The sequence below is a fragment of the Amphiura filiformis genome, chromosome 11, assembly GCF_039555335.1.
Source record: "Amphiura filiformis chromosome 11, Afil_fr2py, whole genome shotgun sequence".
Lineage (NCBI taxonomy): Eukaryota > Metazoa > Echinodermata > Ophiuroidea > Amphilepidida > Amphiuridae > Amphiura > Amphiura filiformis.
Genome location: NC_092638.1, coordinates 50854651 through 50881865, shown reverse-complemented (window position 1 = coordinate 50881865; position 27215 = coordinate 50854651). Strand labels below are relative to the sequence as shown.

General features: G+C 36.6%; 1 protein-coding gene across 2 annotated transcripts; it reads left to right on the top strand.

Annotated features, from left to right (window-relative positions):
• Positions 1-22791: 22791 nt before the first annotated feature.
• On the top strand, positions 22792-26151 carry LOC140164967 (tripartite motif-containing protein 2-like). Of its 2 annotated transcripts, none has more exons than XM_072188373.1 (2): positions 22792-23154; positions 23407-26151. In XM_072188373.1, the coding sequence occupies exon 2, from the start codon at positions 24315-24317 to the stop codon at positions 25074-25076; it is 762 nt and encodes a 253-aa protein (XP_072044474.1). In that variant the 5' UTR covers positions 22792-23154; positions 23407-24314; the 3' UTR covers positions 25077-26151. The 2 variants fall into 2 exon arrangements, with proteins under 2 accessions (XP_072044474.1, XP_072044476.1); XM_072188375.1 differs by having other exon boundaries at positions 23407-26094.
• Positions 26152-27215: the final 1064 nt, after the last annotated feature.

Genomic DNA, 27215 nt, shown 5'->3' with positions numbered 1-27215 from the left:
AGGTATAATATATTTAAAGATATGCACATTTCGTTGTAGCCTGTCATTTTACAGTTTTGTTTCATTCTTTCAGTCGAATGTAGCTCTCATCAGCTAGTACTTAGATTACTTATACCATTTTTCACTCTGATACGTCACTGCCACATCAGGGTGAAAATGATATAGTTGAGAAAATTTAAACACGTTAAATGGTTAGGGCAGGAAGGCCCTATCTGCAATAGCTGCCCTATAGACATTTGACAATTTCTGGAATCGATATTGCACACATCTAATATTATGTTACATGGCAGCTATTGCAGATGAGGATCTCTTCATACATGCCTTACCAGTTTTACAAATGACCCCAGCATCTTTAGTATGATCACAACCATTTTGTCTTCCCCATCTATTAAACTCGCAATCTTCAAGTTCGTTTTCTCTGCCATTGCATAAAACATCTCCCAGCCATATCTCTCCAGATCCAGGGCCAAAATGACTCCACCTAACTGCTTCTCCAAATCCTGAAAATCCCATCTGGCGACAGACGACCGTTGCATCTGATATATCCCAATATTTTTGACAGATTGTTCCCCATTGACGTTGATGTCGTACTTCTACACGTCCTTCAAATGGTCCGCTTCCATCTTGGAGACGAATATTAAGAATGCCAGGTTCTATGAAAATAAAAACGAAGTGTAGTTTAACTATTCATATTGAAGGTTGAGTACAAAGGAGTATCTTCACGTTCCGTATCAGTTTCATTTTTGCTTTCCTGTGGTCATGAAAGACTGTCATGTACACCTTTGTCCCTTTACTTTGACATAAAAATGGTCATGGTTGGAAAGCCGCTAAGCGTACACAAATATGCGATCTCGTTAAAACCACCCATATTTACAATCACGGAGTAAAGCTGCGTACTCACAACTACTACAGACTATCCATCATCAGTTAAAGTCCCCGTGCTTTGTATGCTTTGAATTCTTGCATATTCATGAGGGCGTGTCTAACAATTACGTCAGCGTTACATGCCTTCGCGTATACGCGATAGAGCTTTTTCTGTCACGGGTGATACTATACTACGAGAGTACCGATAAATGAAGTTTCATTGCGATATAAGGCTTTGTAAAACGCTTCTAGACCATGCAAAACCATAAAGCACGAAGCGACTGCAAAATCATGCATCCCACGTGATCCAATTGCGTACTCATTCCAAACTACATATATGGGCACAAAACCATTGGGCCGGGCGATGATCACATATGTGGCTTGCTATACCAGTTCTACTGGTTGGCACCCAAGCGAAAATAAACCTATATTGCCGATTGACTTAAAAGTCAAATGGCATCAAAATATTTACTTAAGGGGGAATAATACCCTGATTTTCATCAGTACCCCTCTTCTTTTTTTTCTTGCAAATTTATAAAGTACATAAATATATTATCGACTCATGTCCTGAACTTATAAAATATATCTACATAAAAAGTGCTTTTAAACCCATTTTGGTAAATCATTTTAGCCCTATATATTTTTTGTTTACTGTATCCTAGTAACTCAGATGTGTGTTTCATAACAAACCATAATTTATTCCATTCAACATGTTCAAGTAGGGTACATGAATAGAATACATTAAATCCTTTGTTATACTCTCTATAGAAAATCCAGTGGTGCATGCAAAATAACAGTTAATATTAACACTGAATAAATTAAATAAACACTTACACAATGGATGCATAGTCATTAGTCAATTTAATACTATGTTGTGTTGTTAGGAGAAGAAAAGGCTATTAGGTCACCGTATGTCAGGTTATAGGTCAATTGGTTCAGGTCAAATTTAAGCATGAATTTTGAATACACATGTGAGAGTCTGTGATATCATAATGAGGCATAATTTTGATATTCTGTCTTTAACTGGATATATATCGAGAAGTGCAATGTGGATATACTAATATACCTTGGGATGTAAATGGTGAGTACAGTTTAGAATGCCTAGTTGAGATGGATTTCACAAATAAATATAAAATAGTTACCAAAATCACAAAAGTTAAGCTTACGGAAAACTACCCAATATGGTGATATAGGTGACAAGAAATACAATTTTTGTCAACATTGCTGTAGTATGGTTGTGGTAACCTGTTACCTATGGCTTAATTAAGTTTCTGTGAAATAATGTCGCAAGTTAAAAATACAAAATATAGCTCAACATTGAAAATAGAAGCATTTTAACCAGTTCCTTTTTGATAGTTGTGGAGCACCAAGTTCATGAAGTCATAAAAGAAATCAGGAACCACTTATTCCCATTTTACATATCAACTTTATTTCCCTAATGTGTTAGCAACACATATCCAAAATTTTAACAAAATCCGTTGATAGTAAGCTTTCCAAAATGAAGTGAATTTAAATCATCAGTGATGTACCACCTTTTGGCTTCTACTTTTAAAAGCATGTAAGCTACGTTGATACCGATGCCACCAATAAAACGAGAAGATTTGCCCCTTCATTTTGCATACCACTTTGTCCAATTTTTTTGTGTAATTTCTTCACAAAATGCAAAAAAAATGCAAAAAAAAAATCAATGGGTGTAGTACCCCCTTAACGACAATTAATATCTTATAGATATTAATAGGCCTACAGATAATAACATCACTGCTCTCCTCCATCTGACTCATTAGCTCAGTTGGTAGAGCATCGGTCCGGTCCTAGAAGGTCCCAGGTTCAAATTCTGGATGGTCAGTGAAATGTTTTCACTGGCTGTCATTTATGTATGTGGAGACTTGTGTTAAAAACCTTTCTCACATTTGATTTCCCACATATAACTTTATTTCTCCGTCGCAATTAATATCTAGACTTGTATGTACCATGGGAAGTTATCTTACCTTCACAGCTTAAAGTAATTATATCAGTGCAGTTATCAGTCACAATATAAGGACACTCCAACGTATTAGTCTCATTCCCCTGACAAGAAAGTACCACGGCAGGGGTCGCTGTTGACGCAATCTTATCGGTCAACAAGACTTCGCCAAATCCTAGTTGATGGCATAGGACGGCGGCATTTGCTGCATCCCATTTGGTATGGCAGATATCTAGCCAACTGTCTTCTAGAAACACTTCGGCTGTCCCTTGGTATTGTGAAATACTACCTGTTAGCTTGGCTGAAAAAGTAACGGATTGGAACAATTGGATCGATTAGATGTGACACAACCAAGTGCAGAAATGGATATTAATCAATAAGTAGCACGAGATGATCTAGTAAAGAATGCAGACCTTTAAATCTAACGAGTGAGGTATAGGCTACCTCTCCTCCTCCTATTTTTCATGTCCTGTCAAACGCTCATGCAAATCGCCAAAAGGCTCTTTGTAATTTTCCGACCATTGTTTTACTCTATTACCTTACCGTTGTGACTATTTTTTGAAATCAATAGAAAAAGAGACCGATGTTTATCCATTGTTACAATAAATGCCTCAGGGTTAATGAGGTTATAATTAAAGACAGAATTAGAAAGATTAGCTTGCGTCAGGGCAAAGGCGCGATGTGATTGGTTGCTGACCTGCGCAGTACAGGTCTGGTTGACAGGACGTCATACGCAGCAAACTAGTCTTTTTAATTCGGTCTTCAATTATACTTAGACCTACCGGAAATACAAAACGACCCAATATTATGTGTATGTCAAGACGTGCAATGTCGACATTATTATATATTCTTGGTGTTCTCTTGGAAGAAAAGTTTTTCATTAAAATGCTTAAAAGGTTAATTCAATTGAACTAGTTTCAATCATGATTAGCATAATGTCTGCCGATCTGCAAATTTAAAACATAATAATATTCCATACCTGGTTGACATACAACACCAAGATTCTGATAATCATAACAGTCGTTTTGCCACCATCCTGGATACCAACATTCATCTATACTGGTCTCGTTTCCATGGCAACGAACATTGTCTAGCCACTGATACACATATCCTTGTCCAAATTGTCTGGTATGTGACAACAATACTCCATCAAACCCCAGTTGACGACAGATAACAGATGCCTCTTTGATACCCCAGTAGTCATCGCAAATCGATCCCCAGTCGCCAAAACGAGGGTAGAAGACTTCTACACGACCTTCATGAGAAGCAGAACCATCTTGAAGACGGACGTCTACATAAGCTTTGCCTGAAGTGTAAAAAGTAGTTACCAATGTAACAGTACGTAACTGGTAAAACAAAATGGCGGAAATCCTTAAACCCAGGACGAGGATTCAGAAATCATAATTTTTCATTACTTTAAAGTAGAACCATATTTTAGTTAAATAGCTCTTGATACCCGAATAAACGAAATAATATTTTGAATATACGGAAATACGAAATAATATTTTGTTTAGTTTATGTATAGACTCACAAGTCGGGTTGGAGCAGTGCCTGAGCCAGCGATGTTTCTGCTCAAATAATAGGAACAAATTAAGCACACACTCATAACGAAAGGCATGGGTTTAATAAAAGAGATCCCAAAGCTCATTGTAATGTGTTCCCCCATGTGCATGATTTTTCCGGGGGGGGGGGAGGATAACAAAAACTTGCTGCCCACCCAATAAATTATTCCTGACCACCTACCCAGTATATATCAAAATCTGCCTATTGCCAAAAAATTTCCACCCAGTATTATTTTGCCCACAAAAAATTGGGCACCATTATAATTATCGTAAAACTAGTACCACTGTATCTTTTGAAATTGATTGTTGTTGGTTGAAACTGATGTTGAAGTATTGTTACATCGCTGAAAAAATAACTACGCAAACTGTAAGTTGAACATTGATCCAATATCATGTCGAGTTCATGTGACGTATTGGATGAAAATGTTCTATGCTAATAAAATATGGGATGGAAGGTGTCACTTGTGGTGATATCAAGCACCTATTCCAGTGGTTACAGTGGCGGAAAGGCGGTCATCCGTTTGAATGCAGAAATATTGTAAAATCAAAGCCGTCAAACTATGGCAGATCAGGGCTTGGAAACTTGTTGAGCACATTTTGTCTTTGTTTAGGACCCGGTGGTCAATCTCTCCGACTAACTCGTCGGCGTGCCCAGAACCCAAAACGACGCAAATATGCTCAGAAATAACTATTGCGATATGCGCTAACAAAGGATAAAAGGCCATGTTCAGTCTTCCATTCATTTCCTTGTTTCAAGTTCTGAGTTTTAATTTCTATATTGTCCAGAAACCCAAAAGCAGCGGCCTAATAGTGGACTGGTCTGAGATCATAACACTTTTGTGCTGGGAAGACACAGTAGGGTAATCGATGCTGTATATCAAATCTGATAAATCTGTCGTTGGTGGCCTACTTTCATGTCACCTTAATTTATACTGAAAAGCATGACACCCCGATTTCTACGGTCCAAAGGGGAGGGGGAGTACGTTAAACAAGTTAAAAAGTAAACAAGTTTATGGAGCTTTCGTACCCTTTAAAGGAAACAAGTTTACTTTCCGGGGCTTTCGCACCGTAAAGAAGTAGTGTTATAATAGGTATTTTTGTGTGCAAAACTTGAAATTCGGAAGGTCTTCTATCACAAAATGACATCCATTCATGTCAAAGAAATTAACGCCACTGCTGTAGTGCCATGCCCCCTCTTGTTGAAAATCTGCTTCTCCTACATCTTTCTTCTTTCAATCCCCAATTATCATGCTTCAATGGGCTAATATATACGTATGGATGGTAATTTACCCTCACTGTGTTATCCCAGCACAAAGATGTTATGATTGCAAACCAGTTCTGCTCCACTTTTTAATCCTTGATTTTGGGTTTCTGAACAATAGAGAAACTTAAACTCAGAACTTGAAATGAGGGAATGAATGACAAGACGATGGCAAATGTTGCGAAGTCGATGACCATAATTGCTCGCGATGACACAACCAGTGATATGGTTATTAATTCGTCGGCGCGCAGCGTCTTGAAACTTGAAGACGCGGGAGAGCCATCGGAATGCTCCGAGACGATGTTGACATAGTCGGCGAGATTGAGCACCGGGTCTTTATATGCAAGTGATCACTTTTTCGCGCACTGTACAAGGAAGTCACCAAAACCAACATTTAACGAGCATAAAAGGGTTGAAGTAAGATCTTTAAAGAATTACAGCAAGGAACCTTTCATTCACTTGGTATGTTGTCTGAAACTGACTGATCTGAAATATTGTTATGTAACGATGTTAATAGTTCTTGGTCCATGTTTTGTAACTCTCTTGACTCTATTGCTTCTCTAAGGGAAGTTTGGATTAAACAACGCTCTGAACCATGGATGTCTTTTGTCCTTCTATGTATAAAGGACCCTTTCGCAAATAAGGCTTTGGGCTTTAGTGTGATATCTCCTTGCTTTGTTTATTACGTGTATTATAATATGATATTTATGTTAGATATTTTATATCTATTTACCTTGTATTGTTGTATGTGTAATATGGAGATTCCGTATGAAATCAAATTAAATCAAATTAATGGCACTAAAAAGCATAAAAACCTTGCGAAAAGGTCATAAAAAAGAAATATTTGGTATAAAAGTTTTAAATGTATTAAAAATTGTTGAAAGTAGTGCAAGAGATTTCAGTTCACATGCACTACGATCATGCAAATCATGTTAAATTTGTCATATTTGGAGGGTAATAATTGAATTGAAAAGATTTGCACTAATAAATATATTTCTTCTTGACTTACCTTTACTTAATAAAGGGTGAACTTTGGCCTGTATAAAAACAATTCTATTCTATTGATGAAAGAACTTGCAAGTACACTTGTTTGCACACTTTTAAGTTAAAATTACAATTAAAATTGCCTGCATATGATATTTTCCAGGTCAAACTGCTGCTCAACTTTTTATTTGATTATATACAACTTACGCGTAATAGATTGGTCAACCCTTTTAATAATTGAAAACAACAAAATGGAATAAAAAGAGTCAGGCCGCACCAGTCAGTGTCAAAATTAAATCATCGATCCGTAAGTTAATCAGCCGTGACATTTTATCCTGTTTATTTTCGTTGTTATGAAAGTGATTTTATAATCAGTTTTCTCATATCATGCATAAAATCTCAATTTCAATTACCTAATCGACGCATTGAAAACCAGAAAAAGCTTTTAGCGGGAACCTCTTTAACGACGGAAATGTTGTTAAAGGCTAATTGTTATTGCATGGAAAAGCAAAAAAGTAAACACATTGTTTATTTATTGATGCTCAATTTATTTACTACATACATTTATAATAATACATTTAAAAAGGAAGGGTTGAAAACGGCCAACATGGCTGCGCGTTACATCGAATTGTACTAATTTAGATTATAACTATGACAATGAATTTTGTTACAAATAGATAAATACATAAAGTTATACCGTTAGGATGTTAATCATATTGCGACATCAAAAGTAGAATAGTAGACCAATAATACTGGATGGATAGGAGGCTCCCACTTAACAGTAACAAAAAAACCTCATATTTTTCATATCGTGTGAGTTAATGTTATCATCGATTGGCTCAGTATGCAATTAAGAACTTTAAGGTGAGTCGGAGCCTTCAGGTCATCATGGTCATATTTGTCCAGTTTGGGTTATTTTCTGCAGAGTAATACATTTTAAAGGAAGCCACTTGTCACATTTAACGCGGGTGTCGACTGCAGACGACAAGTTTCAAAGTTTTTTTAAAAATTCAAAAATTTCAGAAATGTAAATTTTCATGACCATATTTGGAATCAGCGTGAAAAATGCATTAAAATGAGTACAAACAAGCCTGGTATTGGTTCAGTGGTTTTTGAGATAGCTCGTGATATTTTGAGAAAATATTTCCAAACTTGAACTTTCCAAACTTGAACTTTCCATTGAAGCGCACGGCTAGCACGCACAGCATTAAATAATTATGTATTGCAGTTATTGAGTTATATGATAGATCAAAACGAAAGAGTTCGCTATTACCCACCCTTCTACTAACAATCATGCACATGGGAGAATAGAAAACCCATAGAATGAGCGTCGGGATTTCACGTATTGAACCCATACATTTCCCTGTGAGTGTGTGCTTTATTTGTCTAAATATTGGAGCACTAACACTGCTAGCTCAGGCTCCGCTTCGCCCGCCTTAAGATAATTATATATAACACGAACCTTTGTGTTAGGCCGTATAAAATTAATGTTTTGGTTCTCGTCCAGAGGATTTTCATGAATTGATGAGGGAGGAGGTGTTTTTTTGTTTTTTTTTTTTTCCAATGTAAAATTAGCATTGTCAGTAGTTTTCGGTCTTCTCCAACAGTGCTCGAGGAAACGATGAGGCCCTTTTTTTTTTTTTTCAAATGTGAGATTCTGAGGATAAACCCCTAGAGTACCACAAAAAGACTTGGAAGTGATGCTTGTTCTCTAATAAACTTATTTATGTATGAAGATTTCATAAATCATTCCAAAGTCTAAAAAAATCTTTAAAAAAATAAAATCTGACAAATCCCAGAAATTGAGGAGGGAGGGGACGAGAACCAAAATATTAATTTTACACGGCCTTAAGCTATATAGCTATATTATAAAATTACCTTTGTAATCATGTTAATGGGATTTTTAACATGAGTAGATGATAAGATTTTATTTTTCAGACCAAATTGATATACTCATAATAAACACAACAAAAACAGCAAAAAAAGCAATAAATTATATATTAAAATTTTTTTGATAGCTGCAGTATTATCACGATTTACAATGCTAATTAGATTTTTTAAAATTACATCAAAATTTAACAAAATCACTAAAATAATGCATAATGCCCATTTTCTTTGGTAAAATAATATATTTAATAATAGAAGGGGTGGGTATAATAAAGTCCTAACCCACCTAAAACACATGTTACTGGTTTCGTGATAAGTTGTTTTTTGACCAAGTACATGAGAATTTCCATAAATAAAGTATCCAAGCATAAAGTATAGGATTTCTTCAACAGACTAACTGTTTGATACAAAACGGTAAGAAAATTATTATTATTATTATTATTATTATTATTATCATTATTATTATTAGTGTTATTATTATTATTATTATTATTATTATTATTATTATTATCATTATTATTATTAGTGTTATTATTATTATTATTATTATTATTATTATTATTATTATTATTATTATTATTATTATTATTATTATTATTATTAGTAGTAGTATTATTAGTATTATTATTATCTATCTAATTAACCCGCCTTTACACCGGGTCAAATTAAAATGGAACTTATATCCTTCATTTCATTCCAATAATTCATTGTTTATAGTTTTTCACATTTCTAGCAAGTAATGTAGTTTTGAAGGTGTTTTTGTACCTTAAGATTGCCAGCCTGGTTTTCAGTGCGCAGTGGATTACATATCAATTTGTAAGCGCTCTTTTTTAAAAGTCATAGTTCATTGAATTTACAACCGTATGACAAAACAGGCGAAAATAATAACTTTTTGCAGAGAATTAACTATTGCTCATTCTAATGACTCTAGTATTATGGACAATATAAGTGTGCTTTTTCCTTTAATGACATACAATTTGAAAAATATTGTAAGGAACAATTGGGGTTTTTACCATACCTACATTTTGGTCAAAAAATGTGCTTGGATAGATAATGTTTAACAGATTTTCCACATTCGCCTTGCTATAACATTGAATTGTGTTATCTGTTGACGTAGTGATTAAAAGTGTTTTTAGGGGGAAGTGTTAGCTTTCGTTTGATATAAAAAAGTTCTGATTGGATGAAGAGAACACTTGAGGTTTCGACAAAAACCAATCAAAGAGGCCCATTTTTTAGCTAGAAGCTTCGCAGATCCTACATTACTATGCACTCAACCGTGTAGTGTAATCAAAGACTGTGGTGGAGACATTCGCTGCTTGTTGTTCTCTGCTTGCAAGCTCTTGTGACAAAAATGTGTGTTCAGGTGTATCGAGGTGGAAACTGTGCGCATGATGGTTTATAAGAGAATCGGTTTTGTATAGAAACCTTTCCATATGTTTTAGGTTTAACATGGACGCTATGGGGGGGGTGGCATTCAATACTAAGGTTGGTGTTGTGTGCAGGTCAGAAGACCTCCTGCTTTATCCGTCTGCTAAAAAGACCTATTTTGTGTGATTTCCCCTAAAACGCCACTTTTCCCAAAAGCCCATATTTTTCTTGTTTTCCCTCCGAAAGGCCAATTTTTGCTCCCACGACCATGTTTGTGTAAAATTTCTATTGTTTCATCATCTGCCCCAAAAATATTTAGAATCTGCCACGGAAAGAAGCAACCCTCCCCCTAAAAAAAACCAAAAACCAAAAAAGCAAATACAAAATAAAAAAACAACACGTGAATGTCATTATTTGGATTGCCACTGGTCTAACTCTAGCGGGAACGGCTGATGTGTAATATAACATATTTCTTTATTTAACTTATATAAACTAAGCGAGACTAAACTATCCGCTTTAAGTTTCCTACATTATTTCCGATTCAATATCTAAACGTTATTTGTAAGGACACGTTCTACAGCCTGTAATATACTTCACCTTATTTTCATTCCAAAACAAATTATTAAAGATGACACCAAGGCAAGGTATGAACCGCTTTAAATAAGAAATCACAGAAAGTATATTGGGAGATCCCATATCTTTCTACAGCTAACATGGCTTAAGACACTTATAATGACGTACAGAGAAAGAGTGAAACACGTACCTGTATGAGTTGAAAGACTCAGGTATAAAATAAGATTAAACAGCAATACTTGACGACCCATATCAGTAACTATGTGAACATGACTACTTTGTAGTCATGGCGTTGAAGAATCTTCGCAGGTGTAAAATGTCACAATAAAATTGTAAAAAATAATAATATTCCTCCTTTCTGTTAAGCGTGCTCTTCTTTCTTGTTCTGGTAAAGATAATTCAACCCTGATTATAATGCATTCTATATCCATCAACACATGCCCTGCCAGCCACTAGTATAAATTAAGTGCCATATTTTAGGATTTAGTGACAGAAATGCCGTGGCGTAACTATGCTCTTCGGATCATTTTAGAACAAAATAGATATTAATTCATTAGTGATATACCGGATTGTCTCTAGGGACCAGTTGCTTGAAAAGCGGCTATATTGATTGTTTTAGAAGCATCTCGTATATGTGACCGCCGGCCACAAACCAGCCATAAAGTCAGCCCGGTTAATTTTGTTTTATTTCGTGTTTAGAAATTTTTTTAATATCATAAGCTTCAAACGATATACAGAAGCGGGTTATGGTTTATTGAACTTTGCTCCTTCAACAAAATGGTACCTTATTTTTCCCTGTCCACATTGCTGGTAGTAAATATCAAACAGTCATAATTGGCTGTCATTTCAATGCATCCCCAACTCAACGAGGTTCAGGAATTTCCTCTCATTGTTAATTGTTGGTTATACATACGTAGACAAAATACAATGCTTTGTAACCCACCACTTGAACAAGATTTAGCTAACGCAAACAAAGACGACTAGAGCTATTTTAGAATTCTATAGACATAGGTAGAAGCTTATTATCTTCTTCAACAATAGGATTATTGATAGGTTTAAAAGGTGTTTGACTGGAACTAAAATGAGATACATGTAGCACCAACTTGAGGTACCTATGAATACGACCTTCATGCACATTTTACACTGTAACTCAGAATAAAATTTACCGACTTTACGGCTGTTTGTGGTGGACGGTTACATACAGCTGTTCTACATACATCGACTTTAAATCTGTAAAAAATGGAAATATGCATTTTTTATATATACTATAAGAATAATACCAATAATATAAGACGAATGCTATAGAGGGTCATATCGTGGCCAACATCAAATGTCTCGCTAAAACCATTGAACGAGCATACACTTACACAAATACACAAGTATCTTACAACACAACATCTTCGCGATAAGATACAGTCAGCCTACAGATCTGATCACAGTATTGAGATAGCACTACTTCGTGTATATAATAACTTGTTGTTGGCAGTAGACAAAGGAAATACAGCTGTTTTAAGGTTAGCAACTATTTTAAACTGTTGCGATTTGGTAGTTCACAGCATCTTGCGAATGGTAGTGAGCTTTGGCAAAAATTGCATTGATCATTTCATATCGAGTATGTAGAAGAATTCAAATATCACAGATATACTTTTGTAGGTCCTGTGGTACTTGAGTCATGTTGTAAAGAGGGCTTTTGTAAAATGTACATAACTCATCATACAACAATAAATCAAGCAAGTTTTCAAAGTATATGATTTGTAGAATGAACTTTTGCAAAACATCAAAGTGTTATTTTTCAATAATATATTGATTGCACGTGATACATGCGTATCACCTCGTTAGTGGCGAGGGCGTATATCACCTTCCCTAGTGGTGTAAGGTCACCTTACGCCACTATGGAATGAAGCCGCGTAAAATAACGCCATAGGGATTAAACAGCGACCGAAGTTGCGCAAGGTTAGGGTATTGTGTTTTGGTGGTTTCCAATATAACTACATAAGCACTTCAGGGAGGAGGGAATAGCATGATTGATATAATTCACGAATTCGGTATGGAAGTATTCTCAACGCTGACACCGCCACGTCAATGGGTTACGAATGTAATCAGTCCTCTACCAAAGAAAGGTGAACAGGATCCGACCTCACATTGATCCTTTACTGAGAAGCAACCAAGCTGGCTTTAGATCGGGCCGCAGCTGTGCTCAGCAAATACACATTTTGAGGAGGATCATAGAAGGCTTCAAGGAGTACCAACTTCCCTTAACAGTCACTTTTGTGGACTTCAAACAGGTCCGTCATGTTTTCAGTGCTTGCGGCATTATGGAATACCAAAGGTTGTGGTCAATGCCATCCAGGTGCTCTACAAAGACTCCAATAGTGCCGTTATGGTAGATGGCAGTATCTCAGAGCCTTTCAAGTAACAACTGGAGTGCTTCAGGGTGATGTGTTGGCACCATTCCTGTTCATTATCTTGGTAGACTACCTTCTGAAGAAATCAACTTCTGGAATTGACGCTGGAATTGTAACCTACCCACGTCGGTCAAGCAGGTATCCTGCCAAGATGCTGAATGACCTGGATTTTGCTTATGATATTGCCCTGCTGGAATCTTCCATAGCCCGGGCCCAGTCACAGCTTACTAGGACTGCAACAGCAGCAGCAGATCTAGGCCTTGTCATCAGCGCAGGTAAAGCAGAATCTTGCCAAAGATACACATGCAGAGACACAGGCCATAGATGAAGCAAGGAATGACTGCAAACTGTAACGCCCAACCAGCACTTGAAGTCTATGGTAGTACCATCAATCATGTCACAGACTTCAAGTATTTGGGTTCCAAGATGGGCTCTAGTGTTGGAGACCTAAAAAGAAGAAAAGCACTAGCCTGGGCAGCTTTCTGGAAACTGGAACGCCTTTGGAGAAGCCCGTCCCTGCCAATCGAAACAAAAATCAAGCTGTTTCAGACAACGTGTGTTACTGTCTTTCTGTACGGGTGCGAGTCATGGGTAATTACCAAGGACATGGAAAACAAGATCAATGCATTTGCAACATCTTGCTACAGAGTCATGTTAAACATCAAGCGTGTGGATCGGATTCCAAATGAAACCATCTACAACCTGACCAACACCACTCCACTGGTTGCCAAAGTCAAGATTCATCAACTCAAATTTCTCGGCCATATACTGCGTCTTGAATATGGCGAGCCTGTGAAAGAATATGCGCTTTATATTCCACCACATGGGAAGAGGAAACCGGGACGGCCGCGCACACTGTACTTACAGTATGTCCAGCACCTCCTGGGAGGTACTGAAGGGATGCTGCAGCCAAACAAAATTGTTTCGCTTGCCCAAGATCGCATTAGTTGGAGAAAGCTTGTAATCGCCTGCTCCGCAGCCGACTGATGATGATGATGGTTTCCATACTGACGTACTAGCTCGTACTTAGTGTTTTCAATTTGACAGTAATAACATGTCTTCATTTCTTTTGAAAGTTATATATATTTGAAAGTTATATATTATATATACAGATACAATTTTGGTTTTAAATACAAAATTACACATCAAGTACAAAATATAATTTATATTGGCATTTCTTCAAATATGATTTTCTCGAAAAGTTGTTTATTCGCGGTGCCCACCTTACGCCACTATGGAATGAAGCCGACGAATTGGGAAACATATTGTTTTAATGGTAGGCATCAATTTAAGATAAAAAACAAGAACATATTGGACCACCATCAGATATGGTTTCTTAACCCCCTGAGCACTACCTGCCTATCCAACATTGCCTATGATGGGTCAATTACGTGAAATCTTTACTTTAATCACCAATCAGAATGGAGCTTTGCAAATCATTCACCCCAATTTTTTTGCGTGGTAAAATTATTCTAACAATGTTTCTGATTGGTCCAATTGATAAATGAAAACTTCTTTTTGACCAATAGGCAGGTAGTTCTCACGGGGTTAACCCTATTCTGTTTACTTTTTCACATTGTTTTTTGCTTTGTTTATGTCCATGTTTGTTCCTTTCATGTTGTTCGTTTTTCTTTCTTCATTATCCCTCTTTCTTTCAAAAATATAATAAACGTATACGTTACTCGAATGCAAGTTGACTTTGTCAAAACTCAATACATACCACCCTCAGAAAATATTCATTCCATATGAAAAAATGCACTGAAAGTATAACGCTAGATGGCAGTAAACCGTTGCAATATATAACTGTCTTGTGTTCAAACGTATGTAATATAGGACGGTTGCTTTTATTTTACGTCTGATGTATGCACTTTCATCTACAAGTCAAAAAGACCGCAATACCGGCTATGAATGAAATTCATGTACCAACATACAGTATACAAAATGTTAATTCTAAGCTATCATTTGGAGTATGTTTTATCTTTCTTGATATGAAAGTTATCTAGAAAAGAAACTACAATTTGAGCTGGGTTTATGCCAACTGTCCAGTTCTTTCGCTGTGATGTATCAAAATTGATGCAATTTTGTTGCGAAGTAACAAGCAATAACATTTTTTATAAAATACTCAAAATTGTACCTAAAGTACCAAACTCATGGGGAGGAATAGTAATGTGATATGCACGATTGGTAGCAACGCAAGCTTTCTAACCCCTGGTTTATTATAAACAATGTACGTTTTCAACGTCCTGGTTCTTCTTTGATCCGATAATTTTGACTGTCAATGCAAGTCAAGTTTTCTGCATCAAGTGTTATCATAATTGTAATAACAAGTTCTCCCTCCATTTTCTTATTTAACAGAACACGTGTTATAGCATTAAAGCAACATTATATTACGACAATTTTCAGAGTGGATGATTTTGGCTTTTCTATGTCTCGGTTTATTAAAGATAAGCTTGGTCGCAATGGTAGCTTTCATCCTTCTGGTTTGTTATAATTAAACAATTTGTTAGCAATGGAAGCTTTTCACGTCCTGGTTTATCATATTAAAACAATTTTGGTATCAATGGAAGCTTTCTACCTCCTGGCTTATCATAAATACACAAATTTTGAGAGTAATGTGAGCTTAACGTCCTGGTTTATCATAGTAAATAAATGTTGGTGGCAATAGAAGCTTTCCACGTCCTGGTTTAATATAGTAAAATAATGTTGCTAGCTATAGAAGCTTACCAGTATTGGTTTATCATAGTACAACAATGTCGGTACCAATGGAAGCTGTCCACGTCATGTCAGGGGGATGACACTCTATTCACGTGGTTTCTTTTCCAACGCTAAAAGATTACGAATTTTGGTGGTTTGTAAATGAAAAGTGTCCGCACTATCGATTGATTACGTAACTGTTATGAATAATTTATTAGTTTTTCAATGCAATCGCCTCGACCCATTAATACATAATCTGTATTTATCAAAGTACTTAGAATAGCAATCTGGTGAGTTCACTGAACTACGCCCAAATACTGATGGAGTTTTAATGGCGCTAATCCTCTCCATACACAGATGAACAAATACAATAGGAGAAGGTCAACACATATGACCTCCTATATGACATGTTATATGAGATGTACAACAACCTGAATATCATAAAGATCAGTGTTCGTTTGTGCATATGAACTGCATATTTACAATACTAAATATTACTCGTTATATATTATGTCAAATATTGGTATTATGACAACACGGTATATACATTGTATATAAAACGACTAATAGATCCTACTATCATGGCGTCAGGTCATTGGTTCATCATATCCCGTATGTTTCTTAAAATTCATTCATATTTGAGACAAATTTCTGTGCCCATTTTATAGGCGTACAGGTGGATCCGGTTTTTTGTCATTTTCATTTCTTTTTGATGAAAGAATTAAGGTTTTCCACTGCACGGAGGCCACTAGGTGATACTAATTTAATGCTATTTGTAAATGAATGCGGATTCCCGGTTGTTGTTTTTCCACAGTGTGACAACTGTCCACCCATCCAGACAACATCATCACATAATAAAACGTCTGTATTTTTACGATGAGTAAATATTAAACTGAACTTTGCCTTGGAACATTGTGTAAGACGGTGTAAGATTTTGTGGGCGCCCTCAACATTATTATCCTCTTTGTATCCGTAAATGACATGGCATAGACTGTGTGAATTCTATGAAGACTAGGGGCCTACTTATACATGGGGTCATATCCATGGACACAAGTAACGATAATTGACAACACGATACGCGACTGTATTTAGGGAGGCTAACCACTAATAATTAATAATGCCGGGTAGGGCCAGAGAGTTGATATTCTTGAGAATTCACGTGGTTTCTTTTCCAACGCTAAAAGATCACGAATTTTGGTGGTTTGCAAATAAAAAGTGTCCGCACTATCGATTGATTACGTAACTGTTATGAATAATTTATTAGGTTTTTCAATACAATCGCCTCGACCCATTAATACATATTATCTGTATTATCAAAGTACTTGGAATAGCAATCCGGTGAGTTCACTGAACTACGCCCTAATACTGATGGCGTTTTAATGGCGTTTAATGGCGCTAATCCTCTCCATACACAGATGAACAAATACAATAGATGAAGGTCAACACGTATGACCTCCTATGTGACATGTTATATGTGATGTACAAAACCTGAATATCATAAAGATCAGTATTCGTTTGTGCATATGAACTGCACATTTACGTTGCTAGATATTACTCATTATATATAATGACAAATATTGGTAATATGACAATACGGTATATACATTGTATATAAAACGACTAATAGATCCTACTATCATGGCGTCAGGTCAATGTCCATCATACCCCGTATGTTTCTTAAAATTCATTCATATTTGAGACAAATTGCTGTGCCAATTTTATTGGTGCACAAGTAGATCCGTGTTTTTTTATTTTCATTTCCTTTTAATGAAAGAATTAAGGTTTTCCACTGCACGGTGGCCACAAGGGTGATACTAATTTTAATGCTATATTTTCAAAACGAATACGTGCTCCCGGTTGGCTCTATAGCGATTTCACAGAAAAGGTATTTCTAGTGCAATGTAGCGTCGGACTCTAGCTGAGAGCGTAGCCTAAGTCATTCCGGACTCCAAAAAGGGCTCTCCATACACAAATTAACAAACACAAAGGAGGGTAGTCTCCTCCGTGACCGGCTTGATTTCGATGGAGCGGAACCAAATTGGCTGCGGAGGAGACGGGTCATTTTTCCATGCAAATTTTTCAGTGTCAGCCGCCTGGTAGGGCCTACTCCTGGGCGACTCGTGTGGGCAAGGACGCTTAGGACGGTGACCAAATGAGTCTCAAATTTCACCGGGGAGGGGCACTCAAGTATGATAATGTAGGCCTATACGCATGTGTGGCCAACTTTTTTAAACACCCCCATAAAACGAGTTTTACCCTACCAGCAAATTTAGGATCAATAGGCCTAAGCTAACTTAATACACTAAAGGAAGTTTTGGATGAGAAAACGGACATTTTGATGAGAAACGGCCAAAATGGTGAGAATTTAAATTTTCTCATTCTTTTGGATGAGAAACTTCCTGGTGTGTGTGTCAATCATTATTGTCTTATTAAAATCCGGGACTTTGGTTGACCTGTGCTAGACTCCAGCACATGTTAATGACGCAAAGACAGTTGTGGTAACACCATGGTCGCAGACCTGCAAAAAAGCTCAAAAACAGATAGTAATGAAACCAGTTTTTATTTTCCTTGCTCTAGCGAGTTCACAGAGAAGGTGTTTCTAGTACAATGCAGCGTCGGACTCTAGCTGAGAGCGTAGCCTGAGTCCAAACGGACTCCAAGAAGGGCTCTCCATACACAAATGAACAAACACAAAGGAAAGTAGTCTCCTCCGTGACCAGCTTGATTTCGATGGAGCGAAACCAAATTGGCTGCAGAGGAGACGGGTAATTTTGCCATGCAAATGAGGTGAGTGCCCTCTCAAGAATAACTACTCTCTGGTCATGTCCAGGTCCTGGTTTATCATAAATACACAATTCGCTGTCGTAGTGTACGTTACAATATGACCGTTGCTAGGCCAACTGGATCACGCTTTCTTTGTTACGAACCACTGATCGAAATGATCACAACACAAAGCCTATGGCATTATCAAAATTCGGAACAGGTGACTGTATGAGCCCAGGCTTGGAGCAGTAACCAATGGTTACTAACGTGCACTACGACAGCGAATAAAGTCCAGGTTGGTCATTTATATGCAATTGTTGTAGCAATGTTAATTTACCCGGTTCTTTCTATTTGAGAGTTTCTCATTCAAAGCAAAATTTTTGTAACATCAATGTTGTGTGCATCAATGTTAAGTTTTGAAGTACCGGTATCAAAGGGATCGTCCACGTATATCCTTGCTAGTTTTTGTCCATGAACCGACACCAGCACGTGTCAAAATCGATATAATGTATTGTCCACATAGACGCCCAGTTATCATGTTTATCGTTGGATTTTTTTTGCATAAAACACGCAGTTAACAATAATTGAGCGCTAATAATACACATAAATGTTTTAGGCAAATAAAATTCCAAAATATGGTACGTTTTCTGCCTTTGCTTGTCACGTGGTAGGCCTATGTTGAAGTTGCGATTATATCTTCAAATAAGTTTCAAATGAATTCCAACAAGACAAGTGGCCGAGTGGTCTAAGGCGCTGGGTTCATAGTGTGTCCAAAGCAGTCCGCCGCCGTGAGTTCGAACCCCGCCTCCACCAAACTTTAATGAAGTAAAATTAAAATTAAAATTTTACTTTAAAAAAATGTCATATTGGGGAAATGTGACTGGCAGAATTTATGTATGGCGTGGAGTGGTGTGCATCAATGTTAAGTTTTGAAGTACCGGTATCAAAGGGATCTTCCACGTATATCCTTGCTAGTTTTTGTCCATGAACCGACACGTCTAACTAATAAACTCCGTGGTATCGCAATTATTACGAATACAAAATTACCAATGGGAATATGGCGAAATTTCATTTATATGCCGATTTATGAAATAATTCTTTATACTGTTCTCTAGAGCATCATGCATAAATGGATATATTGCTCATCATGGAAGAAGAAGAATCTTTATGTTTTAAACATTCATGTTCTGATTTTGGTATCATTCACAGTCACAGACAATGTCGATGGTACTAGAGATTTAATCAACTCTTGTCTAGCATTAGTGAAAAGGCTAGCGTATATGAAAACTTATGACCCAACATTAATTTTCAATAAAAGTTGCCATTCAAAAAAAAAAAAAAAAATTGTGCATCTTATATTATATTTATGCGTTATTAATTAATGTTGTTAAGATGTTTAAAATAATTCAAAATTCCACCTGATTGTCTATGATTTGATTTTTATAAAATGAAAAAAAGAAAGAAATGAAAATAATATTTGTTGTTGGTAATAGTGTAACTTGTATATAAGTTAATGTTAAAACATTACGTGCTCAAGGGATACAGGACACTACTATTTCTCCTTTTACGCTAAGACTCCGAAGAATTCGTAAGATACTTAGGCAGGATATTAGCTTTTGCAAATAAGCACATTATAACCTGCATGGGAGCATAAATGGTTTAAAAATCGCACGGAATGATTGTCTATAACCAAATCAGGGCAAGGGTTACGAAGTAGATTCCAATTAAAGCAACGCCAACTTGAAGAATATTTTAATGTTGGTAACTTACATGGAATATAGCAATAACTTTCGCTTGAATTGAGTTAGGGACTATAAAGATTTTCAATACCGGTATATATTCCCCTGTTGGTGTGCTCTTCGATGCACGTGGTTGAGCCAAGTTTATACCCCGTCGCTGGCAACGAGTTATTGATTTTTGACAAATGGAAGGGATCGTTCTTCCCAACAGCAATTATAAGTTACCAGCTCATTGTTTAGATCGTAATCGCATCTAGCTCCCAATTGAATTATAAACATTACAATATTGTCAATCCCAAAGCGGCTTCGTAATTATACTATAGAATGCTACACTTCATGATTGCATTTGTATTATATGTGACATAATACGGCGAAATCAACGAACCATTGTAAATAAAGGTTACAACATACTAAAAATTAATTGTGCCTTTATTACAAGGTGTGAGCTGAAATTGAATTATCTTTTTTTCTATTTGTAATTAATTCATCGTTTTCTAATGCGATATGAAGCTCAATTCATGGAACTAACCTAGAACCAGACGTTTGCTTTGTTTTGACCTTTTTCAAAAATACCTGGGGTATGGGGATGTGTGGCTAAAATGGTTCTCAAATATAGTAGCCACCAGACATAAATAGTTAGAATTCATAATTATTTTCCTAAATGTCCTGCGAATTTCCGAAATAATGGACTACAGTGCACAAATAATTAAGATACCAATTATGTTCACCCCTGTATACCATAAATAAAGACAAATATGTCAAAATTAAACCAAGCAGCCAATACCCGTACTCATTACGCAAGATTTTCCTGTACGGGGGCCCAGACAGTAGCCTCAAAGGGCCGATGTCCTATAACTGGTTAATCAGCCAAAGACACACGTGGATGGATCCTTTTGATTGGGAACTATTGTACATTGGGGTTTACAAAAATCCCAATAACAGCAACTTTTTGCTGTACGGCCCAGACACCAGCCTCAAAGGGCCATATGTCCATAACTGGTTATTCAGCCAGCATCAAATATCTACTCAATATTGATATCAACAGTAGATAGCTACTTCATCAATACCAGTATCAACAATAGATAGCTACTTCATTAATACCTCCTCAATACCAATAATTAGCAGAAGTAAATTAGGTAATTACTACTTCATCAATACCAATATCAGCAGTAGTATAGTTAGTAGTTAGTAGTATAGACATATACATCTATGGGCTATCGGGTCTTTTTAGGCTACTGTATGGGCCCCTGCACAGGAAAACGTTGCCGTCATTAGTATTTTTAGTATAAACATCAATGTGCAATAGATATAATTAAAAAAGATTCACCCACGTGTCTCTTCAGCTGAATAACCAGTTATCGGACATCGAAAACACAGGACAGGACACAGGAAAAAGTTGCTAGCATTGGCATTTTTGGAAACCCCAATGAGTAATAGCTCCAGTGCAAAAAGATTCATCCATGTGCTTCTCAAGCTGAATAACACCATATGGCTACTGTCTACCCCTACCTCCGTACAGGCCAAAATCGCTGGTCATTGTTATAGGCATGAAAAGTATCCTCCTGGGAGTGATATCCAACAAGTTTCCTCTATGTGTCTCATGAGCTGAATAAATGCATTTTTGCCCCCTATTTTGTGACCCCCAGGCAAAAAGATTCATCCACGTGTCTCTTCAGCTAAATAAATCAGTTATGGGACATCGGACCCCTTTGAGGCTACTGTCTGGGCCCCGTACATGCTGTGACCCGGCAGCAATATGGAATATTTAATCTTGGCCTTATACTAACATAACCAGGCCATCAAACCTTTTGTGTCTTATGAGCTGAATAAATCTTATGGGCTCCCAGTCTAATATAAGATAAAATAATAGTATATTATATACTTACAACCCCAATATACCACGGTTGTTTGATGTGATCATTTATTAATTTTTCTAACAAAACATTATAATGTTCAATTCTAGACATGAACAATACCAACAGCTATCACACTAATAAACTATTTTGTAACAATTTTTAACATAGATTTTAGTCTCTACATCAAATTATCCATCCTTTTCTTCTTTTTTGTGGTTATTTTTATTCTATAAACTATAAATCTGTGTGCAAATTGAGGGCGCTATTTACATATATTTTAATCTAAATCTAAATAATATGAGTTATAACCTACATTTCATGATAAAAAGTTTTTTGAAAATTCCTTTGTAATTTGTTACTCTTTTTGCTGATGTTCTAATACCATTTACAAGTGTCTACCACTTGTAAAGATGCAAAACAATATTTAAGATAAATAGCGCCATCATTGTTCAACTTTTCTTAAAAATAACTACTAGTAAGTTTTACACCCTTTCAAACAAATATGAATAAAAGTTAAAGTTATCCGAGCAGAAAGTCTTGGAAAAACAATTCTGATCCTTGTGAAATGCCAAAATGATTTCTTCATATACTCTGACCTTTTAAAATGTGTATAAAGTCTCTATAAACAAAATTTGTTTAACTCTAAATCTGTTAATGTCCCTTTAACAAGTAAATGTAGGCTCCAGAACCTGGTTGATTGCTTGCCTATGAGTAGTTTTTCCACAGTCATTAATAATGGTGACACGCATGATATAGCAATCAATAGAAACTGCGTGAGGAGGTTGTGTTACCTCATTGTTATCCATGCAAAAAGGCCTTGACCTGCGCACCCATGCATTAACTTAGCTGTGAATAGTGTTAGGTAGTATTAACACTGAAATTGAACTAAAACTTTTTGATGTAATAAAGACTCACAGTGGTGTAGCTATAGTGCTCTATATTGCAAAATGGCGGAAGCAAGAAGTTCCCTTGCATTGACAATAGACACACACTTTCTAGAGTGTGCTATTTGTTATGAGCCTTTCAGTGATCCAAGAGTTTTGCCATGTCTTCATGTTTTCTGTTGTGAGTGTTTGGAACGCTGGGCAAATTCCTGCAGAGTTGATGATAATAGCATTGTGAGTTGTCCTCTCTGCAACAAGATCCACACGATTCCAGAAGAGGAAGGAATAAAAGGTTTTCCTATTCATTTTCTTGTGACTAATTTGCAAGAAACTGTAGATAAAGCAAAGCAGGTATGTATTTTGTAAATATGCTATTTACTTTAACCCATGTTGGTAAAAGTATATTTAATAATATGAGTACAAAATCGTCGTTTGTCATCATCATCATTATCATCATCATCATCATCATCATCATCATCATCATCATCATCATCATCATCATCATCATCATCATCATCATCATCATCATCATTATTATTATCACCATCTTCTTCCACCTGCATCTTCTCAATACTAAATATTTTCCTTTTATTTATTTTACAGAACAAATCTACCGCTGCCTATTCAGGCTATTGTGAAAATCACGAGGGCAAGGAACAGGAGTACTTCTGTGAGAACTGTGGCTGTGCTGCCTGCTCAGATTGCTGTGTCCTTGATCCCACTCATAGAGGTCATTCATTCATCCGGCTGAAAGAAGCGTCAACGCAACAGAGAAGTTCTTTGGAAAATCTCACCAGAAGATTTGCTAGTGTAGAAGAGAAATACACAACTGCAATCCAACAAATACAGGAGGCAAAAAAGAATCTTGCGCAAGATACACATGCAAAGACACAAGCCATAGATGAAGCAAGGAATGAATTTGTACAGCAAGTGGACAATCTAATTGAGCTTACAAGCAAGATGCCTATCGTAAGAAAGAGGCAAATGTAAAAGTAATTGAACAGATTGAGGAAAAGCTCCAGGTTGATCTAGCTACCTTAAGAAATTCAAATGAATTAGCAACAAATGTGATTGCATCTGGTTCACATTCTGATATCATCTCTCTCTACCCACCAATATCATCATCACTTCAACAACTTGGTGTATCGCAACCCACGGTAGATAGCAAACTAGGTCAGATCCAACTGGAGGAACGTACGTCAGTGGATTTGCCTTCTTTGGAACAGTTGTTACGCGATAAACTGCATATTACCAGCCATCAAGCCAGCAACGTATTGGCGCAATCTGTAGCAGCAGCAAAACCCTTACCAGAGAAAGCAAAATACGTGCCATCATCAGCGGAATCTAAACAAGATCATCTAGATTCAACATGCAAGCCTAAAGCCTCTCTAGGTCCAAGTTTCCGCTTATTTTCAAGGTTCCGATCTGTGCCTAGCACCAAGCTAAGCAACCAGCCCAGCATTGTTAAGCAGTGGAAAGAATGCGGAGAAATAATAACTAAACCGGAAGTAATGTTTCCAACGGGTATTGCCATTCATCCTATCCCTAATGGGGATATTGTTTTGAACAGCGGAGTGGCACCGGTAACATTGTTCTCTAGGAATGGTAATTTCAAACATGTGATCAAAGGCTCTCCTTCCAAGACCGATGACATTGCCATCACTCCCAGCAACCAATACATCATACCTGGTCAGACTGGTACGAATGAATTCCACATATATGACAGTCAAGGTATCCTAATCAGTACTACTTCCACATTTGATATCAATAATCAGCCATCCACACCTAGATCAGTCACTGTAGATTCAACGGGTAGAATCATTGCAGGATTAGGTTGGTATGGTCACAAGACTGTGTCCATTCATCAGCCAGATGGGACTTTGATATCTAAGTATGAAACAACATCATCCCCTCGTTTCATAACCTGTATGCCAGATGATAAGCTTGTCATATCATTTGATGATAATACCCTGCAAGTAATGGATCAATCGGGACACAATGCCAGACTCATCATGCTCATTAAGCCCCCTCCTGGTATTCAGTCATGGCAACCTGGATACGTGTGCTGCAGCAAGCAAGGGGAACTGTTTGTTGGCAACTGGGGTTCTCACAATAAGGCTGTGTACAGATATTCACGTAAAGGAGGGAAATATACATTTTTAGACTGCATCACTATGATGGAAAACATACCAGGTGGTATCGCATTGTCTGCAGATGAGCAGGAATTGTTTGTGGTTCACTATTGGGCACATCTTGTCAAAATATTCCGATAATAATCAATATTTCCATATATTGGCAATTTATTTTTGGTACTAGTATTCCCATCTTGGGGCGTACCGCCTTCGAATTCCCTTGATGCACGATCTCCATTTGTGCCCCGTGTTCCAACCATCTTCACTAATTATCCACGTATCTGCCAGACCCAAAATCAAATATCTGCCTTCATCAAACCATCTATTGGGATTTAGGTTAATAAGTGACACGGTAGAGCATTCTGGTCCAATCGATGTGCAAAGAGGGATGGGAACGTCAGGGTGGCCACCCAACTTACCTACCAAATTAAAATACTGTTCATTCCCATATGTTCTTCCGGTCCTGCTAGCCACAACCTAATACTCCTTCATTTTTTAAAAATATATCGTCAATGCGATGCTTTTGCATTATATATATATATATATATATATAGATGATGATCGGTTTACCCAATGATCGTAAGTGAGGGTATTCCGTGAAACTTTAAGTAACGGTTGCCTTGCCAGAGGTCTATACTTTGAATTTGTTTCTATAGCTCACTTGTAATGGGTTTGAGCACTCTAAATTCCAATGTTAGTCACTTGTAAAATATACTTGTTATATAGATATATTCTATATTCACAAATCATAATCAAATACCAAATTAAACCTAAAACAACCCCACTGTTTTGCGATGATAAGGAGAAAATATGGCTTTTGCAAGGCTTTAGTGAAAAAACAAGCTCAAATTGTGAGATTAAACCCTGAGGAGAATAAGGTTAAAAACCAATTCCTTGAAGCAAGTGAATCAGTAACTCACAACACCGTAATAACTATTGTTAATATTTCATCAACGTTTTACTAAATATGGTATGTTTCAACCTCCCAAAATAAAGTAGTTTCCGAAGATTTAAGAATTAATATTGTCATATATATTTTAGAAAACAATATATTAAAACCAAAATTGAAGTTAATATACTTCCGAGTAATAATAAATTCTTAACATTCTTCTAAAATAATATTGTCCAACGTTTTTGCATATACGACCGTATACGCAATGAACTGGACAAGTTTTCGTATAGTGGCCATGATAACACTTTGATTTAATTGACGTTATCATTATACTGGTTCTTCTTTTCTTTAACGTTACACTATACCTGTGCACACGTGCCGCAGTCATTCAGACGATTTGAAGAGTGATAAATCTTTTTAAAAATACCGGATTACCGATTTCTATCGTGATCATAACTGGACATTTTTTTTCATAGGCAAATCTATTTTAAAAATACAATACAAATACAGTACAAACATGCCGATTCTTCAGTCGTTTAGTTGTTATTGAGATAAACTAGGATTACTCGGTAATTGTGCACTTGGCACCAGACCCTTGCACAGTATTAATGTAAAATCCCTAATCGAAATGACACACGATTGATTTCATCTGTTTTTATCATCACTAACTCGTGAAACATCGTGATTTAATCACACGAACATCATGCGGACAACATGCGCGTCATTTCTGTATGATTAAAATACCATTCCTGGTACCACACAACAATATCGTCCAAGCCTAAAGGAGAATCAATCTTTTATATAAAAGTGGCAATCATAATTGTGTCGTGGTTTGTGCATGCCCAGAGCTCATGTTTGACACAATTTGTGAAAGCTCGTTGATCTATGAAATTTCACGTAGCTAACGCCAATTCATCACCGTAGTTTACACCTTTGAGCAGCGTTAACGGGCAATCGATTTACCAATAGGTTAAACACCTCAATGTTGTTGTTTTTCTCCACGTGCTGCACAAGTTCAACTGTCACATGATTGAGCGTTCCCGCCAAAATTTATAGACAGAATTTCTAAAGCCATATTGAATCGATCCATTGATTTTTTTGTACTCAATTTGTTTGTACCTTTCTTATAAAATAACGTCCAATAATGCCACCAAAATCTTACACCGACGACCTTTTTTGAGAGAACATTTGTGCTTCTGACCCAAAAACAAGAACCTTGACATAGCCGTAAAGATCAGTAAAATGATCATTACAATTATACCACGTTTAGCATTATAGCATGTATAAAATTTTAGATTTATGGGTTTTAAATATTACTGTCAATGCTATTCTACAAAAAACAGTAATACATTTCTCGATATACACCATCACCCATTATGACCATAGAC

Bases quoted from the DNA above. Each gene is read 5' to 3' on its own strand.
- LOC140164967 (XM_072188373.1), top strand. From the start codon at position 24,315: ATGTTTCCAACGGGTATTGCCATTCATCCTATCCCTAATGGGGATATT.